We start from the raw sequence: 27,148 nt of genomic DNA on the forward strand, positions 1-27,148 counted from the left end.
CAGAACTTTCAGCTTCACGGCAATGCTGCACTCCCGCGAGTGCCGCTCGTTGGTCACCGCTCAGCGGCACACTAAGCAACCAGCAACTTTCAGTAAACAGTTTACCATGTCTAGGTTGATGATGGTGTACGTTGTTGTCGACGCACTTTCCACACGGGGCTCACTTGTTAGGCACTTCACCTTGCGCTCCGCCGCTGGAAATGAGGAGAGTTCCACTGCTTTTTCCTGTGCTTGTAGCTCGATCTGATCTCGGTCCGCCGCCGTGAGGTACGCCATGTCGATCCTCGCGTGGTCCAGCCGAGGGCGCATCTCTGTATCACACGTGCCCGTGACGACCGCCTCCCCGCAATCTGTTACCGCCATGTCCGCTGCATGGTCATAGTCCGCCGTCGACATCGCAAGCAGCACCAACGTTTTCCGTCGCTCAGGCCGGGCGCCAAGGCCGTCAGCCGATTTTGGGACCACTGCGGTGACAGCTGTCACGATCGCCTCTTTTCATTGTGTTGCACCTAACTCCCTGGTTGCACCGCTGTTACACGGCGTCTGCAAGTCCGCCGGTCCGACAAAGTTGTCAGACATTGTCACTTGTAGTTCCGATGCATCTTTTCACTGCACCACGCGGTTTCTTCAATGCTTCCCGAATTTATGCATCGTACGGAATTTCCATGCATGGCTTGGCATCTTGATTGATCACGACCATGCTGAACAATGGTTTAGGCAAAACAGCGTCGCCAACGCGAGGTGTTCCTGAGCTCCAATCACAAGGCGTTGTTTAGCCACATGATGGTCACGGCCCAACAGGATGGTGCGATTGCCTCTCTTGTTCTTGCCTGGTTGCTCCCTCCTCAAGCAACCTTGAATGCTCGTTTTCAGCGGGAAAGGGAGCAGGAAGGACATGCTTTCGAACAAGACCAAAATGGTGGCGCTCCGTTGATCAATTTCGAAACTGTCAGCAGCGCAAGATGGGGCATTTTCGGTGCATCTTGCAGACGAAAATGAGTGTGTCACGTGACAAATACAGCGTTCTCTTGCCCAAAGACACATGATTTCGCATTAATTTTTGGCAAAAAGCACGTGATGACATCTAGATTGCGAAAATAACAAAACTGAAAAATCTACTTTTTAGCAATTTTTTTCGTCTCCAAGACCTGTGTACCCCCTTAATATGCAGAAGACAAAGATAATGATCAATAGCCTAGCAAGGGAACAAGAGTTCAAGATCACCAGTGAGCCTCTAGAGTCTGTGAAGTAGTAAGTTTACCTAGGTAAATTAATCACAGGGAACCCTGATCATTAGAAGGAAATTCATAGAAGAATAAAAATGGGTTGGACCGCATATGGCAGACATTGCCAGCTCCTGACTGGAAGCTTACCATTATTAATGAAAAAGAAGTTATATAATAAGTGCATTCTACCAGTGCTGGCATATGGGGCAGAGACTTGGAGAGTGACAAAGAAGCTTGAGAACAAGTTAAGGACTGCCAAAGAGTGATGGAACGAAGGTTGCGAGGTGTAACGTTAAGAGACAGGAAGAGAGCGGTTCGGATCAGTGAGCAAACGGATATACAGTCGCCGACCGTTTATTCGGACCTCACGGGGAGACTGCGGAAATGTCCGAATAAACAGGTGTCCGAAAAAGCAGATTAAGAAAAAAAAAAGAAAGAAAGAAATTCTTTATTTTCACGCACTTATTCGGGCTCGGCAGTAGGCTAGAAGAAATCTTGAATGTGCCGTTGCGCGCTGTTCTGTTTATGCACAATCAGATAAGCCTGAATCTCAGAGAGGGTGGTGTAGCACATGGTGCGTCATCTTCCGACTGAATCGTCCAGCGGTGCAACAGAAACCTGACGAATGATCTCGCCGTCGTCGAGTTCTGTGCACGTTAGTACAGCAGTGTCAGCACCTGTGAAACTGTCAAATTAGACGGTGTCCGGAATCGCAATGCAACCACTGCGCAGGTCTCGGAAGAACATTTTCGGCATCAGTAGGGAGCCCATCAGTAGATGACAAATCCTAGGCCTCCTGGCACCTGCTTGCCGGCATTCCTCAGCGCTGTCTGCGTGGGCACTGTCAGCCCCATTAGACACTTGACGCGTGTTTCTGCATGCCGCGTTGCATCACCGAAACCCAGACACAGCACACAAAGCAAACACCGTCACGCCGACACCAGTCGCACAAACGAAAAACGTGGCCTACTCGCAGTGTCGTGCACGAAGAAACAAATCAGCTGCTGGATTGTCTTGAAATATGGCTTACTAAGCTGAGCCCAGAACTGCTGTAGCCACGAACCAGGCAGAAATGATGATGATGAGCGGGAATTTTCAGTAGTGCCACTTCGTGGGGCAGCAAGGAGCTCTGTTCAAAACAAAAATGGCGCTCAGCTAGTCAAACCATGCACCGCTCAGAGTTGGTGCATGGTGCTCTCGATTGAGTTGGCTCGAGGAGTGTCTGAAAAATCAGATGAGAGGTTGCAAGGTGTACGAACTTTCGGCAGTTGTTATACATTATGGTCTATTGGGAGAATGGCGAAGCAAACTGAATAATCAAGCATGTCCGAATTTTTTGAGTCCAGAAAATCAATCGGCGACTGTAGATGATATTCTAATTGACATCAAGGGAAAAAAAATGAAGCTGGGCAGGTCATGTAATGCACCGGTTAGATAACCGTTCGACCACTATGGTTGCAGAATGGGCATCAAGAGAAGGAAAACGCAGTGGAGGACGGCAGAAGATTAGGTGGAGCGATTGAAAACATTTGAATGATTGAAAACATTTGATTGGTTGAAAACATTTGATTGATTGAAAACATCTAGGTGGAGCAATAAAATTAGGAATTTTGTGGGCACTAGATGGAATTGGTTGGCGCAGGACGGGGGTAATTGGAGATTGCAAGGAGAGGCCTTCGTCCTGCAGTGGACGCAAAACAGGCTGATGATGAAATCTTTTCATTAGCTGCCAGGCCGGGAGACCAGCAGATCTGTAGCGTTGGATGAGTTTCACACTATTGTATAATGACATGCCATAACATGAGCAGTAATATGGCGTCCGTGGCATCACTTGATTAAGTCCCTGTTCTATGGGATACTCTAAGTAAGTGATGTGTGCCTAGTGATGACACTCAAAGCAAACTCACCCTCGGCCTTTAGCACAGCGAGGAGGTGTTGCAGGGCGATCTCGCTAAGCCGTTGAACATGGGACGCCCCGTTGACCACGTGGCAGCTCACCTCACCAATGGCAGTCAGCACACTCAGTCGCTGCTCAGTCGTGGTCAGCTTCCCCTCGGAGCCTGGATTTTTGAAGCAAGAAACCGTCAAATGCACCATAAGCAACCATAAACACAGGGTTCTCACAGCCTTCTCATACAGTGGTCGTCATCAGTCAACAGGCAATCAATAAAAAAAAAAATCCTTTTTGTTTTGCATTACTGTGCAAAAGAACTGTAGCATTAGCTATGCACAATGAATTGCAACTGTGATCCCCCAATGCCCCTAAACGCATTCCTCGTCAGGTTATTTTTTGGGGGGTGACACATCTTCGGCACTGGATTTTTTTTTCTAGGATATTATAAAAGAAACACGATAGTTTATTTTTAGTTATGTAGAAAGGCAAAAATGGCATGAATAATGGCAAACGTTCTCTTGGTAGGGTCCTCACATTCCTATCTGACGTCAGTGACACAGCATGAAAGAAATGTGAACACTTACCAGTATAACAGTGACACTAAAATGGTTAATGTTGCAATATTTAAAAGTTATATCATCATCAACAGGCAGTCCACTACATCCACAACCACTACTCCCTCTGTTAAAAGTTGTAACTTAGAACATCAACATCTGTTTAAATTTTTAAAGGTAACGGGTTGGACCTGCAACGAAAAGGACTGCCTCCTAATGAATGAAGGAAACAAGAAACTGCAAGCGGACTACACCACCCCAAACCTTCTAGACAAGCTGAATCTAGCAGCATCTGTTTGATCAGTTCCTGTGGCCAGCAATAATTTCAATTTATTCACAAAACAGCAAAGGAGAATTTGAGAAACACTCCCATGAGTAGACAGCGCTTCACTGACCGTTGAGGACCCCCACAAGGTGCTTGATGAGGGCCTCGAGGGCCTCTTGCGAGCCACACTGGTGGGCCAGGTTCCTCAGGGCCACCACCGCCCCCTGCCGGCAAGACTCGTCTTTGGCCACCAGGTGCTCTGAATCCAAGAGGGAAGAGAACGCAACAATGAGCAACAGTGAAGGCAGAGGCCTAAGAACCAAAACTCGCAAAGCATAATGCAGCATGACAAAACTGAAAATTGTATGCACATTCAAATGTACAACACATTCCCATTTAGCGGGAAACGATGCAGCAGTAGGTCTCTCATGTAGTATCAACTTAAATGGGCGCAGCATTTCGGGTCAAGTTGGTAATCCATTATTTAAGCATTATTGCGTGACAAAAAAAGACACGGACGTAAGAGAAGAACACACACCAAGTGCAAACTTTAAACTAAATTTATTGTGCCACTGAATAGGTTTATATATGTGAAGCAGTATAGACTGCGCATGCACTTACATGAAAAAAAACGAGCTATGCATTTGTGTAACGTAGTTATGAGTCATGTGATGCCACCTCCAAGAAACTTACCTAGTTCTATTTCTGTGAGGGCCAGTGAAGAGAAACTAACACACTTATCACCCAATTTTGCAATCATCTGCACTTCAGTTATTTCACGGATGAGCTGCGTCCTGCCACAGGACACAATCGTGCAATCGTCCTCGATAGGTTTGCAGCCATGATCGCGACAATGAATCGCCAAGAACCCGCCGGTGCCTTCTTTTATGTAGTTGCGGTCTTCACGGAGCCAATCATTGAGGCAACGCCCAGTTCGCCCAATATATTGCTTCCCACATGAAAGCGGGAGGTTGTAAATCACACGGTCAACACACTGGATGAACATTTCTGGTGATGCTTCGTGCAATTGTCGGACGGGGCGGCATTTCTATCCATCAACTTGCCAAGCTTTGTTGGGAGCAGAAAAAACGGCTCTTACATTTGCCCTCTGGACCATCTTTTTCAAGTTATGGGATATCCCATGCATGTAGGGTACAACAGGCATTTTCTATCAAGGTTAAGGACCTCTATTATTTTTTGCCGCATAGAAGCATACTGGACTGTGTTGAGCAATTTATTGATGCGTATGGTGTGTGGGGATGTGCGACTCTCGCGCGTCCCCTGATATCTTGTTTTCCCGCATGGCTCCTGTCTTCTGCAGTGCGGCGTCGCCGCGTGGCCTGGCGCCCGTGGCGGTTGGAGTGGTTGAGGTGCAGTGCGAGAGATGGCGCACGTGTTGCGCTGCTGCGGGGTTACTTGGGTGCGGGAAGACAAGGCGCTCTCTCTTTGGTTCGGGACAGCAAGCAGTGCGGACGTGCTGTGCCGCGCATGCCTCGATCCATGCTTCTGCGACGCCATCTCGCGTGGCCGCCTTCGAACGCGCCACCGTTCGCGGGACCATACACACAAACGACCAGGCGTTGGGATCTAGCATGGTGCGAACATATTCGCTCGCTATCCGGTCGCAGTGAGTCGGACTTCCTAGATTTGTCGCACGCCCATCGGCATGTTTTGCGGATAGCAACTCAGCTAGCAGGCATTGATCTATGAAAGGTGCAATAAATGCCCTTGTGATTGCACTACTGTGTTGTCGTTCCTTTGGCCCAAGAGCAAGGGTGTGAGATGCCCCCACAAATGCTGTTTCCTTCCGTTGAAGCAGAAGCGATCCAGCAAGCAGAATTAAGTCGCCGATGTCCTTCCCGGCAAACGCCCTGCTAACGCCCTAAAGTGTTGTACCCTACATGCACGAGATACCCCATAACTTGAAAAAGATGGTCCAAAGGGCAAATGTAAGAGTAGTCTTTTCTGCTCCCAACAAAGCTCGGCAAGCTCTGCAAGTTGACGGATCCAAATGCCGTCCCGCCCGATAGGTGCACGAAGCATCACCGCAAAAAGTTTGAGTGTGTTCACTGTGTGGTTTACAACCTCCCACTTTCATGTGCGAAGTAATATATCGGGCAAACTGGGCATTGCCTCAATGATCGGCTTCGTGAACACTGCAACAACATTAAAAAATGGCGCCGGCAGGTTCTTGGCGATTTATTGTCGCGATCATGGCTACAAACCTATCGAGGACGATTGCACGATTGTGTCCCGTGGCAGGACGCAGCTCATCCGTGAAATAACTGAAGCCTTAATTCACTCGGGCAACTCACTCCCGTCATTACAAGACACTATATTTGGTGAACTGCTAAAAGTAACTAAATGGTGTTCAGAATATAGACTAGGCGTAAATACTGATAAAACTAAGTATCGCATATTTCACTCCAACGGAAAAACAGTAGACTACATTGCATTCACTTTGACTCCAGCGAACCGAACTCTGGATTGTGTTGGTTCATTTACATAAATATTGTTACGGTGAAGGGAAGAAAGAAGTTGAATTGGACTAGACGAAGATGAAGTCTGGCAGTTGTCTGGATGCCACATGCGCCAGTTGTAAATATACATTATTTTACACTCGTGGGCCTGCTTTCTTCCTGCAACATTTTGCTGGAGGTGCGGGGTTGTAAATATACGCCAATTGTAAAATAATGTATATTTACAAGTGGTGTATATGGCGTCCAGGCAACTGCCAGACTTCGTCTTCGTCTAGTCCAATTCAACTTCTTCCTTCCCTTCACCGTAACAATATTTAGGTGTTACTTTAGACAGTCACTCACACTGTAGAGAACAAATTAGCGTTGACTGTAGAAAACTTGCTTTCAGCTGTTACCTACTGGCCCTTGCTCGGCAATATTTTCCTCGTGCTTTGCTTCGTTGCATATGGTTTTCTTTGTTTCATACTCACATGAGCTATTGTTGTGAAATATGGGGCCTAACATATAAAACTTACTCAACACCTACAGTGCAGTTGCAAAAATATGCCCTGAGAATAATAACATTTTCTTCAGTTCATCACCCAAGTAGCATTCTGTTTACTGACCTTCGTATTCTTTCTTTCACGGCGTTAAGAAATTATAAGATCACTTGTTTAGTTCACAAAATACTCAACACCAACTTTCCCTTACCCAACACCCTATTTAACTTCCCATGTGCAAACACCAGGCAAGCAACTAACTTTAACTTAAACCTCCCTTATTACAGCAATGTCTACGGTGAACGATTATTAGAGTTCTTTGGCTCTATAACTTGGAACACTGTGCCTGTGGAAATAAAAGTAACCAGAAATTTTGATCTTGTATGTAAACGCTCCTTGTCTAGCCAAATGTCTAGTCTAGCCTTCTTTACCATGATCTGATAAATTTAACAAAATCCGACTACTTGGTGCCCCCCGGACGTCACTCCAGTCGAACTAACCATGATAAATGTATTAGACCATCCTTTGGCGTTGCAGCACAGTAAAATACTCAATTTTTCCTTCAACAACAGATCTGTGGAATTCCCTGCCAAGAGACACTGTTTCCTCACAATCTGTGCATTCATTCGTGTTGACACTCGAATTGCACTTCAAGTCATTACCGGAATGATGACCACATTGTGGTCGTCTTGGCTGAGCATTCCTCAAAAATGATTAATGACGTATTGCCCTGCCCCAACTTCTTTCACTATCTGTGTCCGTACGTTCTTTCGTACTTCTCTGCGCTTGGTTCTTGCGCACGTTTAACCATAGGATGGTATGATAATACAGTGAAATCTCGTTGATACGATTCGGCTAAATACGTTTTTCGGCATAATACGTTTTTTTTTCGTTCCCGGCCGATGCCCTATAGAGGTAAATGCATTTTTGTAAGGCTAATACGATCGTATTTCCACGTCGCTTTGGATAATACGATCCCGGAAACGTCTTCTGTATGATGATAACATCAGAGCCAGTCCTTTGAAGCGGGTGGGCAGAGCTACTGAAATTAACATCGAGCGAAACGACAGGCACGGCGGACTAAAGACGCGGCGACGCGCGCTTTGTATGCTCGAGGCTTGGCCTGGCTCGGCTCGGCTAGAGTCCGGCCGTGCTTCTGCACAGCGCCTGCAGCACTGTGGCGGCCTCTGGGAGCAATTTTCGCAAGCTCGCACACCAAACGCACCGCATCGTCGGCGCGGTTGAGGCGCTATTGGCGTTTTTCCGCGATGTGATGCGGAGCGCTGATTGGCCGGAGCAGCGCGTTCAAATCCCGCGGGGTAAAGCGCGCCTACCATTGGCTGCTGCGCCGGCGGCGGCGGCTGCTCAAATCCCGCGGGCTAAAGCGCGCCTGCCATTGGCTGCTGCGCGGGCGGCAGCGGCTCCTCCCTGTGATGGCGCGCTCGCGTCCCTTGCTCGCCTGCTTTCGAGCTGTTCATCGCCTAGCGCTATCTTTTAGATTATTTGCTCAGCTTTCTTTTTTTTCGCTAGTTCTTCGCTGCACGCGATGCCGGCAAAGCCCAAGACAGTGCAGATGTTCGGTGCACGGGAGCGCGATATGCGTCTTGTACGAGCATCGAACTTCCTATCTTCCGCAGCGAGTGCCGACTGCGTAGACGCTTTTCAGCGGCGAAACTGTGCTTTCGGCTGTCGCCAGTCGAAAATCCGACACACTGAGTGTGCCTGGAGCCGCAAGAGCTAATTAGAAGCTCCGCAGGAGCTTTCTAATAAAAAAAAAAAACACGTGTTCAACTTTAAGGCCTGTTTTCTCGGAATGTATTTTTTCGCTAGTAGTGGTGCTAGGGAAGGCGATATCTCAAGAACCGCTTTTCAGATTTGTATGCCGTTTTTTTTTATTCTGTTCCTGAGTGACTTTGCCAGGGGGTAACAGGCTTCTTTTTTTGAAAGTTGGTGCAGTTAATTTATAATAAGCAATTAATTTTTGATGAATGTGGTCATTACTGGCTACATCAAATTCAAAGTTGTCTTAAAATTTTTTGGAGGGGAAATTAAAGAAAAGGGCTCTTTAGCCCCCTGGGATATCTATCAAGGAATCATCACAGTGAATTTCAGCTTCCTACGATGTCCTGGCATTTCTCCAGGCTTTTCCTCAGGCATATACATGAATCACCTAGTTAAACCTCAATAACCCTGGAACTAATAAACATATCTTCATGAAACTTTGCAGTTCCTCATAGTACGGTGGTGTGAACATATCCTGAAAGTTTCATCTGGATATCTTAAAAAATAAGAAAGTTCGGTCTCCAGGGTAGCCTCCACCCTTAATAAAAGCAAGTTCTGTGCCAAGTATGTATTATTCGCGATCTTTTGGAGTCCGTTTTGGATAATACGATTTTTGGATAATACGTTTTTATTTTCGGTGCCCGTGAGAATCGTATCAACGAGATTCCACTGTATACATTACACTTGATACTGTTTGTACATTACACCGCACACCCAAATGCATTTTTTCCTGTATTAACTGCTTCTTGCACTTTACATGGCGTACGCACTGTATAGGTTGTTTTTGTTTCCTTGTATTTACTTATTGCTGACATGGCACGTCGAATGTAACCATTGCTTTTTTGTTTGAGTTTGCTGCAAACCCCCCGTACAGTCGCTGACTGATTTTCTGGACTCCAAAAATTCGGACATGCTCGATTATTCGGTCTGCTTCGCGGCACCGCTATTCTCCCCATAGAACATAAGGAATAATAACTGCCAAGTTCGGACACCTTGCAACCTGTCGTCTGATTTTTCGGACACTCCTCGAGCCAACTCGATCGAGAGCACCATGCACCGACTCTGACCGGTGCATGGTTTGACTTGCTGAACGCCATTTTTGTTTTGAACGGAGCCTCCTTGCTGCCCCACGAAGTGGCACTACTGAAAATCCCTGCTCATCATCATCATTTCTGCCTGGTTCGATAGAGTGGCTCTACAGCAGTTCTGGTTTCAGCTTAGTAAGCCATCTCAAGACAATCCAGCAGCTGATTTGTTTCTTCGTGCACGACGCTCCGCTGGCTCAGCGCTGTGAGTAGGCCACGTTTTTCGTTTGTGCAACTGGTGCATGGCGGTGTTTGCTTTGTGTGCTGTGTCGAGGTTCCAGTGATCCAACGCGGCATAAGGAAACATCGCGTCAAGTGTCTAATGGCACTGACAGTGCCCGTGCAGACACTGCTGGGGAATGCCGGCAAGCGGGTGCCAGGAGGCCTAGGATTTGTCACCTTCCAATGTGCTCCCTACTGACGCGGAAAATGTTCTGCCGAGACCTGCGCAGTGGTTGCATTGCGATTCCGGACACCGTCTCATTTGACAGTTTCACAGGTGCTGGTACTGCTATACTGACATGCGCAGAACTCGACGATGGCGAGATCATTCGTCAGGTTTCTGCTGCACCGCCGGGCGATGACGCACCATGTGCTATGCTACCGTCGCATGCGGAGCGTGTACATACAAGCAGTGACTGTACTTTCAGCTGCCTATAGTGACCGCATGACCCTCTCCGAGATTCAGGCTTATCTGATTGCGCGTAAAAGAAACAGCGTGCAACGGCGCATTCGTGATTTCTTCAAGCCTATTGCCGAGCCTGAATAAGTGCGTGGAAATAAAAGATTTCATGTTTTTTCTTAATCTGCTTTTTCGGACACCTGTTTATTTGGACATTTCTGCAGTCCCAGTGAGGTCCGAATAAATGGTCGGTGACTGTACAACAAAGCGCTACGCCTTTACTGTTCGTATGTCCCCTTCAGTATGAGCCTTTCAAGGCTAACAGTATTGATAAATAAATTTTTAAAGAAATAAAAATATGTAATAGCTTTTCCATAAAAAAGAGAGTACTTGTTCATGTAACTGAAGTTCTTACTCATTGAGCAGATATGTATTTGGTTGACCTGTATATGTATTTTTGTGTATTGGACCAGCTACTAGCCACATAGGCTATTGGTTTAACTATTTTTGTACGCATTCCTTGAATTGTTTCAATAAAGCTAACTTTTTGATTGATTGATTGAGTGAAGCACAGATGATTGCAAAATTGGGTTATAAGTGTGTTAGTTCTTTTTCTGTGAGGGCCAGTGGAGGGAACTAGGTTTCTTGAAGGCGGCATCCCGTGACTCATAACTATGTTACACGAATGCGCAGTCTATACTGCTTCACATATATAAACTGATTCAATGGCACAATAAATTTAATTGAAATTTTGTGCTTGGTGCGTGTTCTTCTCTAATGTTTGTGTATTTTTTGTTGCGCAATAATACTTGAGAAGTAGTACCAACATCCTCAGAAACCAATGGCAACAAAATGACACACTTAACACATGGTGTCGCTTGCATCTAGATTTATGCTAAGACCAGATTATTTTATCTTATCCCTCTGGTTTAGCTCTGAAAAATGACAGCCATTGGCGGTGGACACAGGGTCTGGATAGGATAGCCCGAGTCACCTTTATTAGCAGCATTCAATAGTGGTGGAGAAGTGGAAGAGCTTTTGCTTCTTTAGGAGTGGAAGCAGCCACTAAGGTTATTTTGGGAGAGCTCTAGGAGCAGCAAGTTTGCCACTTTAAAAAAGGGATTGTTCGTTTCGAAGCAGAAGATATTGTTTTCGAAGCAACTTGATCAAGCTCAACATCAATAGAGGCAGATTAAAAAAAGAAATGTTTTCTCTAGTTAACTTGCGGCACAGTAACTGAATTTAATGTCCCTGGTCATTGCTTATTTACTAGTTTTCAGTACAGCTTGCTAGGAAAAGCCACCATGATATACACCATATTTCTGCCGTGTATAAACCATAACCACGTATAACCTGCATCCCCAATTAAAACAGACAAAAAAGAAAACTAAAAATGTGCACACATGACCCACGGAAATGAGTGCCCATCTTTGCAAAAACAGTCTCCATTCGTGGGTGCATGACTCGCCCATGTCGTATATTCGGCCAGTGACAGTGAGCCGCTGCCTCTTCAGCTATGCTGATAAAGCTGGATTCACATGACAGAAGTGATCACAGACGAATCAGTCTTCCGATATGTGACATGAATTGGATCACTTTATAGCTAGCATTCACACAACAGAGGAGGACAGTGTGGACAGAGCAGTCCTGTCATGGGCAACGGCGACGAAGTAAACGCAATCGACCCTAAAATTACAACAATGATTTGGCTCTCCACCGTACCGCAAAGCACTTTGCATGTTTGTCACACATGACCATGTGATATGCAATCCACAAGCTCAAATCGTAATCAACGTGCAGGGGTGGGGAGAGGACAGGGTTCCCTAGGAGATTGCAGAATTTGGATTGCAGAGAATCTTGCCTCGAGGTGTGGCTTTATAATAGCGTGTGTCTCACTGCTGTAAAGCCACACCTCAAGGCAAAATTTGCATACAGCCCATACCACAAGCTTAATGCTAAATGTTTTTAATTTCTGGTACGGGTTATACATGCAAAAATATGGTACATGGCTCATGGCTTATGGCCTATGGCTCATGGCTTTGCCAACTGATATTTAGGACGCCAATTTATTGCATGCGCTCTATTACTTATGCGCTCTATTACTTGGGTTTATTCATGGCAGCAGTTTTCATTCCGGCAATGAACAAAATGGATACTTACGTGCCAGGCTTTTGCCCAGTTCACCCAGGTAAGGGCTGAGCTCCAGAGTGACTCCCTGCAAGACGTGCGCCACACCTGCGTCGCACAGATGGGAGAGATGGGAGAGACCAAGCCTTATTAGCTCCTGTCAACAGCACTCTGGTGGTAGTGGGCATTCACACAGAAAGCAAAAAAGGCTGTGGTATAGTTCAGCAGACTGGCAAAGGCACTAGAGTTTGCGATTGCCAGTCAGCATGTCGGAGCTGCGCACATTTACCTATGACAGATAAATCCCACCACAGTATCAGTCAAAAGCAACTTGAGTCATGAGAATGAATGAAATGTTCAGGCAAATGAAGATTAGCTGGAGCAAACATGGCATACATTCTTAAGTCAAGGAAAGTTACAAGCAGTGCATGCAGGTAAACTTGAATGCCATTGCCATTTCATGGCAACAAGCTATGCAGACTGAGCAGTAGTCACACACAAAATGCCTCTGCAGCCTTGGCCAACACAAAACTTTGAAGGTGCCCTGAACAACTTTTTATTGAAGTTGAGAAATGCATCTGAAGTTAAAATAGGCTATTTCAGAAATAATTTGCTACAAAAAGAACTTCAATGTATCCCGCCTAAGCTATTGGCAATTAAACGTGCTGGCTGTGGTGCTTCCGCTCCTTCTTCAATTACAGTGAAATCTCGGTACAACGAACTTCAGGGGACCGCGGGAAAATGTTCGTTATTCTGAAAGGTCGTTATAGTGAAAGCCCAAAAATTAGCCATAACAATAGCATTTCAGTAACGCAAGCGTCCTACCTTTGAAACGGTACCTCCTTGAACTCGTTTCTCACACAATGCACACGTGATCGTCAGACAAGGCACATTTATTTGAAATAGTCCGTGATCGTCTTCTGACGGGTGCAGCACAGACTCTGCAGCACGAACGATTCCAGACCGTCCGCATTCTTATGCACGCCTTCGGCCGCTGTGCCGCTTTTGGCTATAAATATGCGGAGTTTTCGCAAGCAGTCCAACGCATCTGTGGCCGACACGGACTCGTCGCGGTCTTCGGGTGCTGCCGTAACGTGCAGCAAGATTCTTGCTGGTGCTTAAAGATTTTCTCCTTATCTTTGAGAATCGTGGCGATCGTCGACCGCACCACTCCACGTTCTTTAGCCACGACGGTTTGTTTCTTCCCGTCTTCTATCTCGCGAAAAATCTCTACTCTCTCGCTCAAAGAAAACTGCTTTCGCTTCTTCGCCGTGCTTAGGGTTGTTGAGCTCATGGCAACGCGAACGCCGGCACGCACTTCTAACACAATAATATAACCAGAAGAAAAACAAGATGGACAGACCTGATACGGGTGACAGCGCGCGAACAACTGAGAAAACAAGCAAGAAAAACGTGATGCGTCGTCACCTCCGCAACAGGAAAAAAAAAAAAGAAAAGGCCCACTTCAGCGTTAATTCCTACTTTTTTTTTTTCTTCTGCCGCACCGTCTCAGGTTTTACGAGCCCATGCTCCCCGCCTCTCCACTCACAAAAGTGCGTCGTTGCCTCCGCAACGGAGAAGGAAAAAAAAAAAAGTCTCCGCCCGCATCTTTCTCCTTCCGCGCCATCTCAGGTTTTTGCGGGAAGCAAGTTGCAAGGCGGCCCGCTCTTCGCGCTGCGTCGTCTGCTAGCTTAGAGCTCCGACTGCCGTGACGGATACACGGAAATCTAAGAATCCTCGCATTTCGGGATATGAGTTCGTAGTACTGAGGTGTTGTTAAGATGACACGGAAATTGAATAACGATCGTTATTCTGAAATGTTCGTTATTCTGAAGTTCGTAGTAGTGAAATATTTTTACATTGAAACTATAAGCAGTCGGCACGGGATTTCATAAAAGTTCGTTAATCTGAAATGTTCGTTAATGTGGTGTTCGTTGTAACGGGGTTTGACTGTACTTGCACTGCAAAGGCCACAGCGAAGCGGGGCATGCCCACAATGCTCTGCCTACTGAACGTCACCGTGATGCGCAGTTCAAATTTGATTTTGGATCTTCATGTAGACACCACTACTTTCAATTTTGGGACCTACGGTGCACCAAAAGTGGTTGTCCTCAGCGAGCCACAGTGCGCTCAGCCAGCAGACTCGTTGCGACACCCTGTGGTGGCCTAAGCTATGTAGCAGACCGCAGTCACATGTAACTGTAGGGCGTAAAGCATCGCATTTGCTTTGTGCACAACAGGGCTAGAGTGTGCGTTCGCGCTCATATGCTCCTGTCTGGCTGTGCTACGTGGTGCGGACCGGCATTGTACTGCACCAGCTTGATCGACTGATAGTAGCCACGTCCTACTTACGCATTTTTAAGCACTATCAATAGCTCATTATGAAGCGAAGTCATTATGAAACAAGGTTTTACTGTTTTACAAAATAAAGTGTCCAGAAAAGAGTAAAAAGCAGGCTTCTGTTGAAAAGAGAAAAAGAGCGTTTGAGACACACGTGACTGTGTTCCACTTGCAACATCCACATGCCACGCCCAACTGCAAAATTTGGCTGAGATGTTCACAGCTGCTTATGCTATCTGCAGACTTTTTTTCATCAAGCCCAAGAAGTGGTTCAGGACTCCTTTAAGCAAAAACAGTTACACGTCGGCATAATGAACTTCAATATAATGAAATTCTCTATATAACAAAGTATTTAACTTTGTATATCTTGTCTATAGAACACCATTTATTCTGAACCTCAATATAACAAAGTGTGTTTGCATACAATTTCAATATAATTAAGCTTCACTGCCGCCGTGAAGGAACACCAAAGCAATAAGGGATCTGCCGTGAACGCAAATGGAATTACGAATTGCATGTGGCTGCTTGCAAATGCACCTTTCAAGTCGCGTGGCATGCAACAGAGAACAATTGCAAAAGCAGAGCAGCAAGACCCTTTTGTAATCATGTTTTGCATATAAATGCGACAAGATACCATAATGCCCCGCATGCCGTATGCTGTGGATGCGAAGATGAGCCAAGAGGGGCGGTAGCTTGATGCACATGGTCTACCCGTGCGAGCAAGCGCAAGTGGCTGGGGGAAGCTCGAAGGAGACTTCAAGGGAGTTGTTGGAAGCATGGAAACGTTTTATATTAAAAAGAAAGGGTCTGACTGTGTCACCGATACATCCATCGTAATATATTCCGCAGAAATGTGCTTTATCCATAGTATGTTATCATAACCATTTTGTTCTGTCACACCTTGGCTCCTTGCGCATGAGCGGAAGTTGTCTGTCCTATACATTTTTTCAGACTGTCGTGAAACAGTTGGTAGTTTGGCGCTTCACTGTCTTCCTTTCTTCTGCCCCTTTTCAAGAAATGTAATTTGCGCCACAAAGTATACCTAGGAAATCTAAGCACCAACTTGCCCAAGAAGAAGTCCTTTTGGCACAATTTTGATGATGATGCTATATTGGATGTGCATTATCTCTGCTCCTACATGTGCTATCACTGTAGTTTTTTTTTTCTTTTCCAAAAAGGCAAAGCTGTGTAGAGTGCAAATAAAAAAAAAATAGCATTGTTACATTTATTAGGAAAGTTTTTTTCAATGTTTCTGTTTTAGCAGTTAGATGGCTTTCTCTCACTGAAGTTTGCAATGTTGTCATTTGATATAAAATTGGGTTAGAACACCATACTTGCTACTTTGCACTCTTTGTTAGTTCCACATCATTTTCATATGTCCATTTTCATTATGCCATATATAGTTTGGTAAATAGCTCACTTTCAAGAAAATTATGCAATAAAGCTGAATTTCTTCAATTTGTGGAAAGTTATTTATTCAGCAAGAAAACTGGATGTATGTTTAAATCTAGCACATTAACATACATAAACTCGGCAAGTTTCATCAAAATCAATCATTAACTTTTTTTTTATGTTTCAAGAGCAGCATCCCCTTTTAACTTTAATGCCTCGAATTAAAGAAATTAGCGATTTAACAAATTTTTTTCACTTGAGATACTTTGTTATATGGACGCTTGACTGTATGCAGCGAAGGGAAGGTGAAGGGGCTGCTCGCTTAGTGCTGTCAGCACTAAAGCACTGGCATTCTCAGGGTGGGCGCACTCACTCTCCATGATGATCTCGGGATTGCGCAGCATTGCCTTCTGCAGGGCGGGCACCAGCTGCTCCTTGAAGTCCTCGTGAGTGGCATGCCTCAAAAGGCAGCGCGAATGCTCCTGCAGGAATAGCAGTCACTCAGATGTCACCTTTTCCGAGTTGAGACTTATTCCCATCACAACATCCAATATCCACAATGTTTCTGTGAAGTGCTTATTAAAAACTACAGAATTCCTCGCACAAATTTGAGGGGCATCTTATTGAAGATATTGCAGGAATGTGTCCATTGTGGGGACCTCCTCGACGCAAACCGTCGCATACTGAGCTATACATTACCATATTTACTCCTGTAACGAACACACTCGCGTAAATGAATGCACCCCCGGCTTAGTTGCGAAAAATGTGAATTTTTGACCCTCATGTAATGAATGCATCCCCAAATTTGCTACTGTGCAGTCCGACTATCGAACCGCCATGCGTATGCTGCTGCAGCGGGGGCAGCAGCAGCAGCCTATTTTATGTGCACTGCAGGACGAAGGCCCGCTATCTCCAGTTACCCCTATCCTGCACCAGCCGATTCCAACTAGCATCCGCAAATTTCCTAATTTCGTCGCACCACCTAGTCTTCTGTCGTTCTCTACTGTGCTTCCCTTCTCTTGGCACTGTTTCTGTCACCCTAATGGTCCAATGGTTATCTACTCTATGCATTACACGACCTGCCCAGTGCCATTTTTTTCTCTCTTCATGTCAATTAGAATGTCATCTATACCCATTTGCTCTCTGATCCAAACCACTCCCTTTCTGTCTCTTAAAGTTATGCCTAGCATTCTCGTTCCATCGCTCTTTGTCCAGTCCTTAACTTGTTCTCAAGCTTCGTCAGACTCCAAGTCTCTGCCCCATATGTCATCACTGGTAAAATACACTGATTATATACCTTCCTTTTCAATGATAATGGTATGCTTCCAGTCAGTAGCTCACGATGTCTGCCGTATGCGATCCAACCCATTTTTATTCTTCTGTGAATTTTTGCCCAGTTATTCATCACACCTAATGCTTAACACATTGTTTCTGCCAGTGCCGATGCAAAGGTTACTCACAGATTCAGGAGAGAAAAATATGCAACTGGCTCTCTGCAACATACGCAGTTTACATACTTTACGCTGACCTAATAGAAGAGCGCACGCGCAGAATGCGCGGCCGTGTGCAGTGCAGGGGAGAGTCTAAGTGAAGAAAGGGCAGCCGGCACTTGATCGGCATAATGGTCATGGTCGGGTGCGCTGTCGAATTCGCGCATCTATGGCTCGCTTTTCTGGCTGCTTTGGGTTTTGACGTGTGTGATGAATTAAGCCGAGTTATACGCCTGCTGCGGGACATGGAGTTTATCTGCTCACGAAACGGAAACGCTGATCAGACACCGATAAACTCTGACATGCCGATGAGCAGGATGGTCGAGGAATCACGCATACAGCGTGCTTGTCAAAACAGGTACGCACTTCGATGTGATGCTTGCGATAAGAGCAGATGGCCAGAAGTCCCTGTGAGGACAAGCTGGCGCGCGAGTTTCGCCGTGCGCAATCGGCCTAGGCCGCGGCGACTTCGCACGGCTGATTGGTTCTTTATTCTATGGTGGAACCAGGATGTGGATGAAGCGGCCAGTGAACTAAGCAACAGGTCTGGTAGTTTCGATGCGGCGTGAAGTTATGGTTTGCAAATGGTATACATGTATTTTTACTACAAAGATAAGTTATCTTATGCATGTTCCAAATCATTATCGTCTTACTTCTCAATTTTTGCTGTTTCAAAAATGTCTCCATGAAATGTACCCCGCATAATGAACGCACCCCTCAACCTTGCTTTGATATACAGCTAAACTTTGTTAAACCGTACCCGCTTAAACAGTAGTTTCGTTTTAAAAGCAGTAAAGTCAAATCCCCGACTCAGCGGCTATTGAATATAATGTGTTTTGTATCCGCATAAACTGTACCAGCTTATTGCATACGTATCGGTTAACACACAGTGGTTCCATTTTTCATTGCGCAAACACGGCGGTGCATCGTCTCCATCGGGCGGCCCGGCAGAACAAGTCTGAGACGTCAGCACAATGGCCTCCAAGCGCCCTGTGCGTTTGCACTTAAAGCCACATTAACATCAACATATTTCGGTGCCCAGCCAGCAGGTATATATGGCAGATCTAATGCAACGTTCTTTCGATGCACCAACAAAACTACCGTAAAAACCAGACTATAGGTCGGACCGGAATATAGGTCGATCCCCCAACTAACAAATTCTAAAAATGAAAAAAATCTTTTTCAATGGCCAAAGTACCGAAAGACACCCTTACCTTGAAACAAATGTGACTGAGCCGGTTGCACAATGGTGACAGTATTTATTTAAACGCTGCTCGCATGTGCACCTGGCCAAGTTTTTAGCAGTATCGCGCGACCATAGACCCGCGTGCTTGTCAGCACCTTATTAAAGGCACTGAGCGGCGAAACAAACGAGATACGCACATGTGTACACATGCGCTTACTTTCTCTAGTTCGCAGCTCCGTGCCGTGATGATAAGGTGCTAACACGCGGGTCGTTGGTCACGGGATACTGTTAAAAATTGGCCGGGTGTACAGTACCCAGAAGGGCACGAAGTGCGCAAGCGCTACTCCAAATCAGAGCAACGCCTTTGACCAGAGTCGTCCAAACTAGAGTCGGGTGACTAGTGCTTCTCGCTGCCCAGTCCGTAGGCGTGCCATCTCTACCGCTTTCAAATGGATGCATTGGCAGTCACAGGCAGCGATCTTACACGCAGCTCCCAGACGAACTCTGCAACCTTGTCTTCCAGTTCTGCGGTCCGCGCTGCGATCCGCCAACGAAATAACGTTTTATTTTGGTTGCTGCAGGTTGCAATACATTGCTTTTGCCTCTGCCACTACCGAATGCTCTTTTCGGATACTACTCCAAATTTGCGCTGTGTCGCCAGGTTGCTGTGGGCTTCCGCGTACTCAATCACCTTTTTCTTGAAGGCGACAGTGAACTGACGTTGGCTTTCGCTTGAAACAAAATGTGAAGAAGCGACCTTTAACCAATATAACTTTGCGACAATGGAAACGCAAAATAGCGGTGCCAGAATGTCGCCACGCCGCTGCTGATGGCGATGGCGGCTGTTTACTTCGTCCACCCATTGTTGCAAAACTCCCGTAGCTTTTCTGCCAATGTCTGGTATATAAGGCGGGGGTCGACTTTTCACAATAGTTTTTTGAAAAAAAGTTCTACGTATATTCCGGTTTTTACGGTAACAGTGCCCACCTTTGAGTAACAAAATGGGTTGCAATGGGGGCAAACACAGCCAAGCATAGAAAAGAATTAGTCAAAGTAATGACATTAAAGGGAAGCTGAAACACTTTTCGAAAAAAATGAGTTCTCTGCGGCATTCTACAGTTTTGAGTCCCCTGGACACGAATATCTCGTTCAAAAAGGGCGGAAACAAGCGCAAGCGGCTGTTTTTTCATGAAAACGCGCGCCAGCGCCTCAGGGTATCGCGCGAACGCCGCTGTTGCCCGTGATTGGTCGGAGCCGCTGTGACGTCAGTGGCGGCAGTCGCCGGTCGGCGCCGCCGTTTGAGAGCGTAGCACGCTGTTCTGTTCTGGCTGCATAGCTGAGTTGTAAGCATTATGGAACGTTCTCGCTGTCTCGGACAGCTTGTATTTTCGCCGTACATGTTCGAACCGACAGCCGATACGGAAAACGATGGCGGCAACGGCGGCAACGACGATGTTGAGTGTGCCAAAAGCGAGAGCGATGTGTACACCTTCTCGTGCACTGGAAATCTTAGCTGTTACGTATGCTTTTTTTTTTCATGTAGCTGCACGTTCCAATGACGGGAGAAAAAATGCGCTAAAGTGTCACTGGGAAATTGCTGCTGGAAGAATGCCGAAGCACTAACTTCTCATTAGATTGTAAATACGGGTACAATTCCGCGATGTCAAGCACCTTGCCGCTGCTTGTCTGAAGTCCCGTGGTTTTCTGAGCGTTGATACACGATCGCGAACATAAGTGCCGCGTTTCAAAGCGCGCACATGCAGTGCTGCGAGGTACAGTCATGGAAGTTGCTTATCATACACAGCCAAATCGAGATGGTCGGGGGGATTATATGTGCAATATCCAGAATATGGTTCGACGACTTTGCGATTGTGGCTCGATCAAGAATCGGTATGCGCGCTCCATGCTAGTGTTGACATAAAGATATTAGGCACTTTTAGCACCGCCGTGTGGTAAACATGATAACTGCAACTGTACGTCGAATGTCACTAGGCAAGCCTATACTCAAATTTATACCTCAGGTGCAACGCTGTGGAAGCTACGCACGAAGTCCGGTTACCAAAATTTATTACTGCGCGCGTTTCCGTCTATGGTTCGCAGCGTGCCAGCGGCATTTGCTCGCGCGAGCATGCACGTGAAGCTGCCGCGACGGGCTGCAATTAAAGAATGCCGAAAAGAAAATTGATTTAAAAGAACGTGTTAGCAGCCGTATAAGTACACGGATTGTTTCTATGGGTAAATTCTTTTTTTTTTTTCATTCAGAACTGAGCTTATATATGAAAAGTTTTCTCAAAAATCGGGTCAAGAAACACCGAACTTTTCTTAAGTGCGAACGCAGCCACTGCAAGAAGTATCTCAAGCCTCCACAGCGTTGCACCTGATGTATGAAACGGAGTATAGCAACGCTAGCAACAACGCGTTTCCGCATTTGTCGTAAGGCTATCCGGCTATCGCGGAAATGGTCCGAGCACAGCACAGTTGATTTCGTCGGCACGAACTTATCTCTCCTCACCGCACTACGCTGCAAGCTTCTTGTGCTTCGGGAACCTGTGAAACACCACATCGTCTCGCCCGCGTGTGTTCGCGCAGCCGATTGCTGCACAGAACGAGGGCATGTTGGGCGCCCTTGGCTGTAGGCACTCACGCAGCACAGAAGGAAAGAACAGTTTACGAAAATCGCAAAACAAACGTGAGCGGCGGCGGCGGCAAATCTCTCGCAGCGTCGTTCAGTAAAGCGCAGGACGGAAAGAGGCATGCCAGCGCATGCCAGCATGCCGGTCCGGCAGCTCGGTCCCCGCCAGTGACGTCACTCTCGCCGGTTCTCTCCTCTGGTAACCTCCTCACCCGGCGCTCCGGGAAGCGATAGGGGCGTGTCCGCGGGGGTGATTTAGAAAGCGATTTCCGCCCCTTATATTAACAAAACGAAGAAAAAAAATTTCGGAACTGTAAATTATTAGGTCTGTTCTTCCCAATCCCAGCAATTCATGGAAATTGAAAACCGCTTCAGCTTCCCTTTAAAGAAAATCTGCGGGCCTGCCACAGGCACTCTTGATGTAATATGTAATTGGAGATCCGATGAAGAAGCGTTTGTCCTTAGCAGGTTAACAATGACAATGCCAGACTTACTAGAACCTGAGTTGGTGCTGCCGTCTTGCTTGTCAATACCACAGTCTTGAATACTTCCAGGAACTTTGCCTACAGAGGATAGCAAAACATGACAGCATTTTTGATTCAGCAAGTTCCCCAAATTTTCTCAACTTTTTTTTTTTCCAGACTATAAAGGAGAGCAAACTTTCTACTTACATGGTATCAACAAATCAAGAAGGCTAACTGCACCATTCGCAGGCTGTCCACCGCTCTACATTCGACCTCAACTCCAGAAACAAGGCAACAGTGCAACACCTCAGCTGGTGCGGCTGCTGCATTTTAGTAATAATACACCTGGTGGCTTCCATGGCAAAATTTTACCACAAAGCTGTTAAGGGGAATTCCACAGCAACTTTCCTGCAGTGTGTCAGTATCCGATGTCAATTAAAAAGCAAGCAGAGTTCTGAAATTTTGCTTCTTCAATTTACATTAACGATAATCTTAAAATAAATGTTACCTTCCATATACCTGGCTAGCACAAAAAACTTCTTTGCATGTTGTTTTATAGCGTAAGCTGTTATGGGCTCATTCCAAAAGTCGTTTTAGTTGGCGATGGTGTCTGCCGCTGCTGGTATCCATTGCGACTATCACCTAGCATGCGATGTAAGTCAGAGGCGCGCCATGTAGCATCGATACATGCTCACTTTGCATGGAAGTTATATACAGTATAACATCATTACAACAGACCTTGAAAGTGAACAAGATTTTGGTCTGTTATAAAAGAAGTATGTAGTAAGAGTAATAATGTTACAACAGACTTATGCAAACACTAAATGGGTATGTTATAGCTACAGTGAATAACAAGTCAGAAACAAAGAATGGATTTATTCCTAAGTCTCCTGAAAGAAGCTTGCCAGCTTTGACTGTACTGCATGGTGAACAGCTATGAACTTTATACGTGTCTCCATAATTACGAGGCTGTTCACTTCATCTGCCACCATAGTATCTTGCTCAATATAGTTGTTTAGGCCTTGGATGTATTCCAAGGCTTGAGAAGTTATTTTCTCAGCTACAACCCCTCTGGTACCTTACTCCTCTTTCTCTTCTACATCTTGATCTGCAGTAGGCACTCTGTGGACTCGAGCTACAATTTCTTCACCTGTCAACTGTTTTGTGTTTACCAGGTCATCATCCACAGTCTCACACTTCAAGAATTCCTGGCTCTTGAAGGCCTCTCCAACAGCTGCACAGACACCTGGATCTGGTTGGTCTTCCAGTGGCAATATGGGGTCAGAGCAGTCGGTGTCACCGACTGAGAAACCGGATTTCCTAAAGCAATTTTTTATGATAGTTGGCTTAATCTGCGCCTACATAGAAGAAAGAACCTGCACTGCAAATTTCAGGTCAATTACAGAGTCTCGCTTTGCTTGCATGTCAAAAAGCAAATGCTCCGCAAGGCGTCTGCGGTACATGGACTTCACTGAGTGCCCAACACCCTGGTCGATAGGCTGTTGCTTTTGACATTGCGCAGGATGGAAAATACGCCACCTTTGTAGCCTGAAGCTATGGAAGCTGCATGTAGCTCGAGCAATTGTCAAGGAAGAGCAGCACATTCCTCTTCTGCATTTTGCTGTCGAACTCCAGCAGCCACCTGTAGAAGATATCCTTCGTCACAGAGGTGCTTTTGTTGGAATCCTAGTCCACGGGAACTTGCTTATTCCACAGGCATAGTGGCCTTCGTGATTTACCTATAACCAGCAGCCTTGCTATTTCACTCCTGTCCATGTTGCAGCAGAAGAGAACGCTTCAGCGATCCTTTGACTTCTTGCCACCATGGCACACGTCTTCGGAAAAACAGACTGTCTTTTCTCTCCTGAACTTGTAGAAAATGCCACTTTCATCGGCAACGAAAACTTCACGCGGCGTGTAGCCTTGAAGGAGCACTGGGAGAACCTCGGCTTTCCAATCAGCCACAAGAGTTTCGTCAATGCTGGTCAACTCATCAGAAAGGCACTTGAAGGCAATTCCATGCCTTAATTTAAATCGGCTGAGCCAACGTTCAGTGCACTCGAACTCTTCTTGGTTGAGAACAAAGGCAAGTTGCTCAGCATGTTTCGGTAAAAGCAGACCGTTCCCGGAGATGTTTCACGAACAGGCGTCATGAAGCCACACCAGCAGGGCCTCCTCAACATCAGGGAATAAAGCCTCGTGGAGTCAAAACCTCTTCGGCTGCAAGTCGCCCGACACTTTCTTTGCTAGAATTGCCTCTTGGTGCTGATGATAGTGCCCACGGTTTGCTTTGATAAGCTGAAGGCCACGGCAACGTTCACCTGCTTTTTGCACTTCTCAACTTGCTCGATGATATCAAGCTTGTGTTCATGGAAATCTGCTTGCACTTTGTCGCTTCTGGTGGTTTGCGATAAGTAGCATTGGCTGATCCATTTGGCTCAATCACACCACTAACTTCCCGACAGTATGTCCGCATGCACAGGCTGACAGGATAAACAAAGCACATGACAGACATTTTATTCCGTGAAGGGGACCCACCTCTCAGAATTAGAAGGGTCAGAAGGGTCTGAATACCTTTTTCGAAGTTCAAATCTCCTGCTACACAATTGGGGGAATGGTGACATTTCGTAAGCCATCACCCCCCGTTGCTGTCATCAGTGAGTAAAACAGCACCCGACAGCCGGCTGTACTGAGCCAAGACAGAGCAGCAGATTCGCCGCTGCAGCTGCTTTTTGGTCAAGTGACGTACACTGTTCGGGCATACTGCGACGTAACATGGAAGTTGAATTCTCTGCTACTTGGAGCTCATGCAAGTTTCACAAGCCAGCAATAACAGCGCGGCACTTCCTGATAACTACTGAAACGCGAAAGCGTGGGCAGCACGGAGTCGAGAGAAAACGAAAGTGTTCGATCGCACACGTTGTTGTCAAGAGTGATTTCAATGAGTTCTATTGTCTAAATATGAAATAGAACTGGGCAAGTAGCATTTTATTTCATCTTATTTTATTAAAGTATCTCTTATTAAAGTATCATCTTATTTTATTTAAAGTAGCATTTGATTTCATCTTAGCTGTGTTACAAGCATCGGCGTATGAATAGGGTACACTTCTAACGTATCAGTGTAAACGTGGCTGCTATCACCGCCCTCGATTTGTTGTGTGCCCACAAGCGCAGACGAGAATAATAGAAAAGACGCTTTTTTTGTTGTTGACCTCAACTATTATAAAGCCTACACATAATAATAAAGGCAAGTTTGGTTGTAGCTTTTTCTTTTCATGGAAGTGCTGGAAATGATGAAAGGAATGAAATGGGGCATCCGCTTAAGAAAGTTTGGTGCGTGCAGACCGCTTTGTCTTGAAGAGTCGTAGTTGTAGCATTCGAAAGATGCTAAGTGTGATCATTATTAGCTAGACTTGGCACACAACATATCGCGGCGGCAAGATAGGGGTGTGATCATTACACGGGAAATAAAGAAAAGCGAATTTTGATGACAAAATTCAGGGGTGCGAACATTACGCGAGTGCAATCATTGTGCGAGTAAATACTGTATTTTAGCTGTGTTACAAGCGTCGGCGTATGAATAGTGTACACCTCTAACATATCAGTGTAAGTGTGGCTGTTATCGTTGCCACTCGTGATTTGTTGCGTGCCCATGAGAGCAGACGAGAAGAATCGAAAGACGCCTTTTTGTTGTTGTTCACCAAAACCACTATAAAGCCTACACATAATAAAGGCAAGTTTGGTTGTAGCTTATTTTTGTGATGGAAGTGCGAAAAGTGATGAAAAGAATGAAATGCGGCATCTGCTTAAGAATGTTTGGTGTGTGCAGACCGCTTGGTTTGTGTTGAAGAGTCGTTCGCGTAGCATTCGACAGATGGTAAGCACGATCATTATTAGCTAGACTTGGCATACGACATATTGCTGCGGCAAGATAGGGGTGCGATCATTACATGGGAAATAAAAAAAGCGAATTTTGACGATAAAATTCAGGGGTGCCATCATTACGTGAGTGCGATCATTATGTGCATAAATACGGTATAAGTCTGGACGTCAGCACAAGGAAACTGACTGCCTCTCACGTCACCCCGTAGATCCTCCCGATCCTGTTGCGCATGATCCGATGACCTGCGTGATGGCTTTGACTGACATGACCGACATGAGCGCTGAACAACAATGCGACGCATCCTTACAGTCCATCATCGCCGGAGTGCAATCTGGCAGTACCGACAGCATGTGCCACATGTCCATGCTGCATGATGGCACCCTCTACCGCCGCAATATTAACCCTGACGGCCCCGAGTTGCTCCTTGTCCTTCTTCGTCATCTGTGATCCGTCGTTATTGAACAATTGCATGTTGCACCAACAGCAGAACACCTTGGAGTTTTGCTTGCATACGACCTCGTACAACGCCGGTTCTTCTGGCCGGGTCTCTACCGCTCTGTGCATCGTTATGTTGCAACTTGCGAATTGTGTCAGCGCCGGAAGAAGCCTCCGCTGCCACCTGTTGGCCGACTCCATCCACTTGAAGTTCCCCCTGAACCATTCTTTCGCGTAGGCCTTGACCTGCTTGGCCCTTTTTAGATGACGACTAGAGGGAACAAGTGGATCGCTGTCGCTACTGATTATGTGAGATGCTACGCGATAACAAAGGAGTTGCTGACTAGTTGCGCAACTGACGTCGCCGATTTTCTCCTTCATGACGCCATTCTCCGGCACGGTGCACCTCGACAGTTACTTGCAGACCGCAACCGCTCGTTCTTGTCTCGAGTTGTGGACGACCTCCTCCGCTCTTGTGCCACTGAGCACAAGCTTTTCAAAATCTTTGACAAGTAGCAAATCGCCGAACTTCACAATAAAACTGCGTAGAGCTGTGATCGAGTCATGTGATGCGTGGTCATTTCGTCTGCCGTGCAGATTGGCCTTACTAATAAACTACCTGCTGTGAAGTTGGGACAGCCCTTATTTATTTTAGAGAAAAACTTGAAAGCAAACTTTTTATGCAATAAATAAAGGATTGCTGCAAAACAAAGGTCCACTATTATACTGAGAACCTCATTGGTATTCTGTTTCACTAATTCAATAGTTGCAGAGGAAAAAAGCACTCATTCTGTTAAACAGGAACTCTATTG

The 27,148-nt window shown here is 46.1% G+C and overlaps 1 protein-coding gene across 2 annotated transcripts in view; it reads right to left on the reverse strand.

The window, feature by feature from the left end:
• l(3)80Fj (lethal (3) 80Fj) overlaps nt 1-27,148 on the reverse strand; it is a 372,965-nt gene that overhangs the window by 310,683 nt on the left and 35,134 nt on the right. For both annotated transcript variants that reach the window (XM_065426472.2, XM_065426473.2), the window contains exons 7-11: nt 22,049-22,117; nt 16,620-16,728; nt 12,548-12,622; nt 4,070-4,198; nt 3,134-3,286 (exon numbers count right to left, since the gene is read on the reverse strand). In XM_065426472.2, the coding sequence (XP_065282544.1) occupies nt 3,134-3,286; nt 4,070-4,198; nt 12,548-12,622; nt 16,620-16,728; nt 22,049-22,117 (535 nt within the window). The remainder of the gene's footprint in view (nt 1-3,133; nt 3,287-4,069; nt 4,199-12,547; nt 12,623-16,619; nt 16,729-22,048; nt 22,118-27,148) is intronic.

Source organism: Dermacentor albipictus, chromosome 2 (assembly GCF_038994185.2).
Source record: "Dermacentor albipictus isolate Rhodes 1998 colony chromosome 2, USDA_Dalb.pri_finalv2, whole genome shotgun sequence".
Classification (NCBI taxonomy): Eukaryota; Metazoa; Arthropoda; class Arachnida; order Ixodida; family Ixodidae; genus Dermacentor; species Dermacentor albipictus.